General features: G+C 39.3%; 1 protein-coding gene across 1 annotated transcript; it reads right to left on the bottom strand.

Moving 5' to 3' along the window:
- Positions 1-2141: 2141 nt before the first annotated feature.
- LOC140933233 (nanos homolog 1-like) lies at positions 2142-4081 on the bottom strand. Its single transcript, XM_073382753.1, has one exon. It carries the CDS (start codon positions 3901-3903, stop codon positions 3199-3201), a length of 705 nt encoding a protein of 234 aa, XP_073238854.1. The 5' UTR covers positions 3904-4081; the 3' UTR covers positions 2142-3198.
- Between the last annotated feature and the right edge of the window lie 3764 nt (positions 4082-7845).

Below are 7845 nucleotides of genomic sequence, written 5' to 3'. Positions count from 1 at the left end.
ATATTCTCCGCGTCAGAGAGTGTCTCTCTCCTCCCCGCTTTCTCCACTTTGTGGCTCGTTCTCTCTCTCACGAGGAGAAAAATATCAAGAAAAACCTGTGGGACGAGGGTAAAAAATAGCAGACCATACTGCTCAAACAACCAAAATCATGCTGCGTCGACCAGTAGTATTAGGGCACATGAAACACTCCACCCGCGCGAATAGATAACAAAATGAAATGGTGAATTGTGTGAATTTTAACAGGTTCTAAGGCTAGAGTGATTAATTTTTCTGAAGGAGTGTCCGGGAATTTTTCTTCTATTAAATTAGCTGCCTAGAGTACCGCAGGTGGTCAAGTCTCTTCTCAACTCCGAGGTGCTAATAAAATTTTGTGGGCATTAATCAAATCAGCTTTGCCGTTAAGGGGGATTCCCGGTTTAAAGCTGTTTGTGTTAACTCAGTTCACAACATGTGGTACCTTGTTTTGGAATTAAACTGTTTAGATCAGTTACCGTGTTTCGCGGCTTTTGAACTCGATTTTTTTTAATTACACAACACCAGGTGTTTGTAGAGAATGGGAGTAGAGAAAACCGGAACTTGTAAATGCCGCGATATTTCCTACACTTGATCAACAATTTAAAGAAAAACACTCCTCGTTATTTTGAAAACTAGCAGTTTCCGGTGAAAGAAAACAACATACTAGTCTTTTCTGAGATTCTTTGAGGCAAAGAATTATGAAAGGATAAAGGTTTCGTGAGATAAATAAGCCAGTTGCAATCACTTCCGGTTTGGGGCAACACTGCGCGACAGTCACGACCCTTATCGCGTCTCCCTTTGTGTTTATTTCTCGGCTTTGACAGTTCAGCTGTCAAATTTGGCGGGAGATTAGAGGTTCTTTTTCTGGATTTTCGCTTTTGTGCAATTGTAACGCAAACTTTCTCCTTCTAACATTCTTGCAATCGAAAATCACTAAAACTCAAACGCAGCGATTGTATCTATTTACAAAATTTCAATGTAATAGGTTGGAGTTCATTTGATCTTATTATGAACCAGTATGGGAAAAGTGAGAAGCAACTGTCTGCTTGCGGTTCCGCAAAACTGCAAGCGATTCCGCGACCGACTCAATAAATTAACCGCGTAAAAACATTTTTAAAATGGCACTTCTATCCTTCTCACGTCTCACGTTCAACACAAAGGCACTCTTGTAGCCGAAGTGAAAGTGAAGTGCGATTTGCATCACAATCGCGGCAGCCTTTGGCATTCTGAAGTAAGCGTGTACCAATTGTTTCACTTGATAATTGAATTTCTGTTGACGAGCTTGATTACAGGTAATTTCCTCTTTTTCAAAAAGGTTTGACAGTTGGCTGACTTTCTGGATTTATTCGAGCCGTGATTTGCATACAACACGCGTTGTTCTAAAAAAAGATCAAACCCTTGATTTTCCAACGTTCGCTCGATCGCGATCATTTTTCGACACAGCGTGAAGCCTAAAGCCACTGACTTTAAGAAAAAACATTCAGAGCAATAAGGAAACTAGAAATCCAAAGTTTTGACATCACACTGGTTTCTTTTGTACTTCGGCGCTGATTCATGCGTGTGCTCGTTCTCAAATAAGCCACCTAAAGCCAGCTGTCGCTTGCAGTGACGTAAACAGAAAAGACAATGAATCCAAGATTTAGATGTGTAAAGCATTTCATGCTAAAGAAATCTTTTCGCAGCTTTCAACAAAAAGAAATAAACTCACTTGGAAATAAGAGAGCTTTTGTGATTGCTTTAAAATGTGACCTAATCGAAGAAACGTTGTCTGGCTGTCTGAAGTAACGATCCTTCGACCTCGCCAAAAGCACATGGTTTGTTTACATTGACCAAGAAAAATTTTTAACTCGCTAAGCAGCGCGATCTCTCTTTCTTAGTCACTTTATTTGATGGAAAAAAAACGTGGAATTGGAGTAAGAAACGAATTATTTAGATATATGGCGGTCCTTAAGTTCATCAAGCGTTTGAAAGTTGACTATAATCCTGCAATTCTTTCGGATCATTAAAGCAGAAAGCGCGCGAAAGGCGACAACAATACACAACGCGTAGTGATTGCGGAATTTTTAGCTAAGAAGATCAAATTAACCGTAAGCGCATGAACGATACAAAATCACAGGACAATGAAGTAGAAATTGCAAAACGAGGTTTTAATCTTTCTGTTCCTTTGAATAATCCATACAAAATTTCTTCTCTGGCATTAGAATTATGCTAAATGTATAAAGTTAAATACAATCGTATGCAAACCTTGGACGTTAGAATAAAGAGCCATGTCCGTCTTAATATTAGAAAAACTTTTTCATAAACCTTGATTTTTCATTACATCATTTACAGCCAGTATTTGGAACACAGCTGTTTAAAATTAGAATAAAATTTATTTAAAAATCCACCACTACAACAGGGCAGTATATTAAACCTACTTTCAAAGTAGCAAATTTTCTACATCGTAAATATCGTCAAATTATTGAGAAACCTCCCTTATAGAAGAATTGGGAATTATAAAAACGTATTGTTAATCATAATCTCTCGGTTTTTGGGCCAAATTCTTAATCAACACTTTGATATTAAAATACTTTACACTTAGTTAGGGTGAAAATTCAATACTGTATTTGCTACAATTCAAAAATTTTACATAGATACATATTCGATAAGTTAAACCTCTAACTAGAAACTCCAACCTTTTTAGGGGGAAAATATTGTAATTTCCGCAACATTTACACAACATCCTCTGTGGGAAACTAAATACTAAAATTTAACAACAATCTTCCTGAAATTTCCGTTCTAAATAAAGATCGCCGCGCGAATTTAACCTAACAAAACATCTGAACATTGAAGGCCATGCATCCATATCACACGAAAATATGAAGCCTCGAAAGGGAAATTGAAATTGTACTAACGATAAAAACACGCCTTGAATGAAAGAGACCTTAATGATAGTAATAGCAGCAACCTGCACCGTCATTTGTGGGTTTTGTTTAATATAAACGCAATAATAATTTAGTTCGCCGCGATCTTTAGCACTGCTGCACGCTGTCTTAGAAATAGTGGAGCGATCCCATAGTAAACAAATAACACAACAACCCGTATATAAATTTAAAATCGGCGTATAAACTCTAAATTTACCCTCAAAAAATCTTTACATAATGATTCCACTTAAATTCTTACTTTAGAAACAGCAAGTCAGGTTCAGCGACTTCTCTTTGGTAGAATACGGTTATTATTCCTGGGCACCTTCGGCAGCTGACCGCCATTTGCTTGCGCTTGCTGGTTTTGCGGACAATACTTGATCGTATGCGACTCATCCCCGCTTGCTTTGCAAATTGGACAGGTATAAGCTCTCAGAATCGGACATGTCGTCTTTCCATCTGGACCTTTTAACAGATGAGATAGGTAAACTTCCTCGCTCTCGCCGTTGTTTCTGCAGAAAACGCACACTGTACCACGATTTGAGATCGCCGGAGCGGGTGCTCTTGCAGACGGTTTAATCCGCCGACTCGGAGGCACAACAGCTTCTTTCCTCTTAGATGCTGCACTATGCAAAAGCGAGGACGAGTTGAAAGGCTGGAAAGGCCCATCTCCAAAGTGATCTGTAAATGAATCACAGCTACCAGACGAGGAGTTTTCCGAATCAATGCTGTCAAATCGGTCTCGTCTTGGCTGCAATTTGCTTACTCCGAATTCTTCTCCCGTGAAATAGTCGAAATCATTGTTCGCTTGTCGCACTCTCTGCACTAGGTTGCTTAAACCAAAGTAGTCGTTAAACATGTGAAACTCGTTTCTTTGCAGATCGTCGGTCTCTGGAGGGCACGTTAAGGACTTTATCTCTTCGTCGTCTGAGTCCAAGAAGTTACTTGGAATGAGGGTTTTAAGCATCACCTCGCTCAACGACATTTTTCCTTTCAATTCAGTGAAGCTTTCGCGATCCCTCGATGAAAGGTCGGGCTTGGCTTTTCACTCCAGACGTGAAATTGCGGTGTAGAATTTACGTCTTCGTCCGCCAGAGGGCAGATTACCTGTTATTGTCAATGCAAGCCAAAAACTCGCATGGGAATCAGCGGGACGTAGTTTTTTTGAAGCGTAGCAAAGAAGGCGTGACTTAGCTACTCAATCAGTTGTCAAAAAGAACCGTACTGCGCTTGCGTTTTATGACGTCAAACAAGCTGATAATGAGATACACACCGGGATGGCGAGAGAAGTGAATTTTTGCGCCTCTCAAAAATACTTACTTAATTACTTTATCAAAAGAAGTAAATGCGTCTTCTGATATTGGTCTAGAGAAAAACACAGTATACAAAATTTGAGTGTTTTGAAGCTTTCTTCTTCCCGTACGAATGGTAAAACTAAAACATTTTTGGCTCCCCTCCCAAAACGTACAAAGTGAGTTTAACAGAGCGTGGCTGATTGATTTTGACAGGTTTTCTCTTTCAGTAACAGCGTGGATTACAGTGTCATTCATGAGACTAGAGGGCGCCAAATCTCTCAAATTACTCTTTGTTTCTGCCTCCAATCACAACAACTCTGGTCAAATATCTATTGTCATGGAAATACAATGTACACAATTAAGCAATCAAGTCACGCTGACATTTCACTAATTTCTCTTTCGCAAAATAACCTTTAGCTATTGTAACTATAAGGTCAGGAGCAACGATGTGCGAAAATAAACACCTTGAATGCCCGCTATTCAAAGCATTATTAGTTTTGCATTAGACCGTGATACCTTTGGACCCTCCGCTGAGAAAATAGTTAATTAAAGTTGCCGTTCACTAATTGACAAACTGTAAAAAAGTCGCAACGAATCAGTGCTTCAAGACATATATGCTGAATGGCAAATTCTGACGGTCAGTTTACAGTTACGCGATGATACCATCAGAGATCAAATGCGATCAGTTCACTTTAAAATAGCGACGTTTATCGATGACAGAGGCCAGGCAAAGTGATAAATGCCTATCACTCGATCGACACCCCGTAAATAGAGCGCTAAGTATGCAAATTGCGGTCACTCGGAACCTCGGAACAGTAGGTACTGCACGCATTTTGAGAGAAGAGCAGAGGCTTCAAAAAAAACTGCGTATTTATTGATATTCCCGTGTTTTTTGGTCATTCGGCCAACATCCACAAACAAATTTATTCCCTCACCGGTTTCCACGCACGCAAACTCTGGCAAAACAATTATGAAAGATTCCGGAAGAATCTTCAAAAAGTAAAACTGTTTTGATAAACTTCCCACCGTTACGTTGTACTGAGGGAGACACACGCGGTGTTCTATTTTCATTGCTCTAGTTTGCAAGTTTTTTCTGCCGTCATCTCACCGTGCAGGGTTGTATTGGTATTTCTCCTTCGTCTTCTGCAAAACTCCTTGCGGGAGTATTTTTTGATAAAATCGATCTAGGAGCCCTGGTCTCCTGTCGGAAGGACCCCCAAAACGAACGGTAAAACAATGAGAGAAAAAATATGAGATTTTTTGGAGGGCAGGGTGGGGTAAAGTATTTTCCCAGGGGGCTGTAGAAAGATGGACAATGTCCATGAGATGGCAGGTTTCGACTTTTCGTGTAATACTATTTACTTTGCGCTTAAGGAAACCCTATCTAAATCATTGACCTGTCCATAGAACATGTTTTTCCTCGCAATATGGCAAATAATTGATTGAATCTGCGCATATCGTTGAACCCACTTGTTTGCAATTCGGAAAAACCTCTCTTATCTAATTGCCTGTTTGACCATTTTTCTATTTTCCTAAACCCTGACAAAAGGTCCTTTTTACAGAAAAAGAAAACCGCCCCTAATTCACCTCTTCCGTCCACCTCATATGCCCAAGCCTCACCCCGTCTCTGACCATCGTCCACGTCTCCTAGGAACTGTACAAGTGCACGCAGTGTGCATGCAGTGAAACAGTGACTTCTTGTATAATTGTGGAATTAGTTGACCAAATCGTCTTAAGTATTTAAAGAAATTATTTACTGTACGAGGTTTCTCTGTAATGTTACAGCCAGTGATACTCCGTCATCACCAAAACCAGCAACTATACCAAGTAACTGAGGTTCTCAGGCGCAGTTTCAAAAATTATATTATGCGGTGAAGATTATAGAACATATTATAAGTGAGTGTTCTAAAATTAGTTTTAGACTTCAGTTGAAGACAGCCTCCCCTCAAAAATCATATCATTGCGGTTACCTTTAATTCAAGTAAGTTTCTTTTTTATTTCTTCTCATTTGTAAGCCGAAGGAGATGTTGGAGAGTATTAAAAGCTTCACGTATACAGATTCAAATTGAGAATTTGTCAAAATAGAAAATGAGCAGATAAAAACAGCTCAAAACAATTCTTATGGGTAAAAAAATGGGTGAAACTGCTAAAATTTATTTGTTGAAGTAATGAAAAGTAAACGACAACTAAAGGGGAAACTTGGTTGCGTGGTACAAATTGACCCCTCTATTAGCCTTTCTGGCTAATCTAGCTACAATTCGTGTGAAAATAAAGTTCATGTGCGTAGTGCCAACTAGCGTGTATGAGAAACCTGACCGATCCCAAGTCGCTGATGTCTAAAAAACTACGGTCATAATTATTATAATTTAGGGGAAGGTCTGGGAATAATCCTGTATTGCAAGCCAAAATTCTTATGTCTCTTTCCGCAGCCAGGAAACATGGTTTCACCATAAATTACTAGCTAAACCACCTGCATTAAGCCAAGACTTTATATGTTAGGATAGCTCCACCGGTGATTGAGACGGCGGTCGATCGAAGGAGAAACGAAAGGGGTGAGCAAGGGTGTGTTAAGATGGCTAAAAAGGGAAATGTTATTTCTTTTTAAGTAGGGGTCGTGTTTTAGGTTCTGGTAGATTTCTTACAAATTTCTCTTTGTCTTTGTGTAGAATTAATGGAGAACTTCTTCAAGGAAATTTAAAATTAGGTAAGAGGGATATTCACCCAGCGCCTTAAAGATGTTGGTATCAGTTTGATAGCTTCAGTATGAAGTTGTAAAACGTGTGTTACATCATGCAATCAATCACTCAGTTTTGGTTCAACTTCCTTGCAACCAGCGTCAAAATACAATACGAATTTGAAGTGTAACCCAACACAGCCGTGCTTCATTAGCAAATGAGTCTGAATGGAATATTCCAGCATACAGATCTTTGTACCAGTTTGAAAGCTTGTAAAGTCGTAAGACATGTGTTAATATACCATCACTGATGTTTCAACTTTCTTGCTTTCAGCGTTAAGAAACACCACAACGTACATCACTCTAGTGGAATTACGAAATATCACGAATATTTTTATCATATATTTTGTTACTATGTCCTCCGAAAAGGCACGGAAATTAAACACTCGCGAAATCCATCTTCACGATTTTCGTTTATACATTAGTGAGAACATGGTATATCCGCCCAGTGCTTTGTGGGCATTGGATGAACGACTTCATGTACCGAGGGAGTGGGGGGGGGGGGGGGGTTTGCTCGAAATAACAATACTTGTTACAAGAGGGAGCACTTACCCTTTTTAAAGAAATTTTTGAAAGTGCATATCGCTGCGTTATTGAAACCCTTACCCGTGTCTTGAACACGCTCACTCAGTTGTCGAATCATAATCATGGATCGTAGAATTTATTTTATGATTAGATAATTTTACTGTTTTGTGCGTATCTTTGCTGTATTTTTCGATAACAAATGACGAACCCTTTATCCACTTCCCACTGCTTAACTTACGTGACGCCCCTCCCATTTTAAGTACTAAAATTCCAAAGTTCAGAATTTAACGATGTTCTAACGAGGGCGGAAAAGCTTCCACAGTTGTGGATATAATCTAAGTACGTACACCGGACTGAACAGCTAATACAACTG

The sequence above is a fragment of the Porites lutea genome, chromosome 4 (assembly GCF_958299795.1).
Source record: "Porites lutea chromosome 4, jaPorLute2.1, whole genome shotgun sequence".
Lineage (NCBI taxonomy): Eukaryota > Metazoa > Cnidaria > Anthozoa > Scleractinia > Poritidae > Porites > Porites lutea.
The sequence above is the reverse complement of the archived record's forward strand: the minus strand, read 5'-3'. Positions and strand labels throughout refer to the sequence as shown.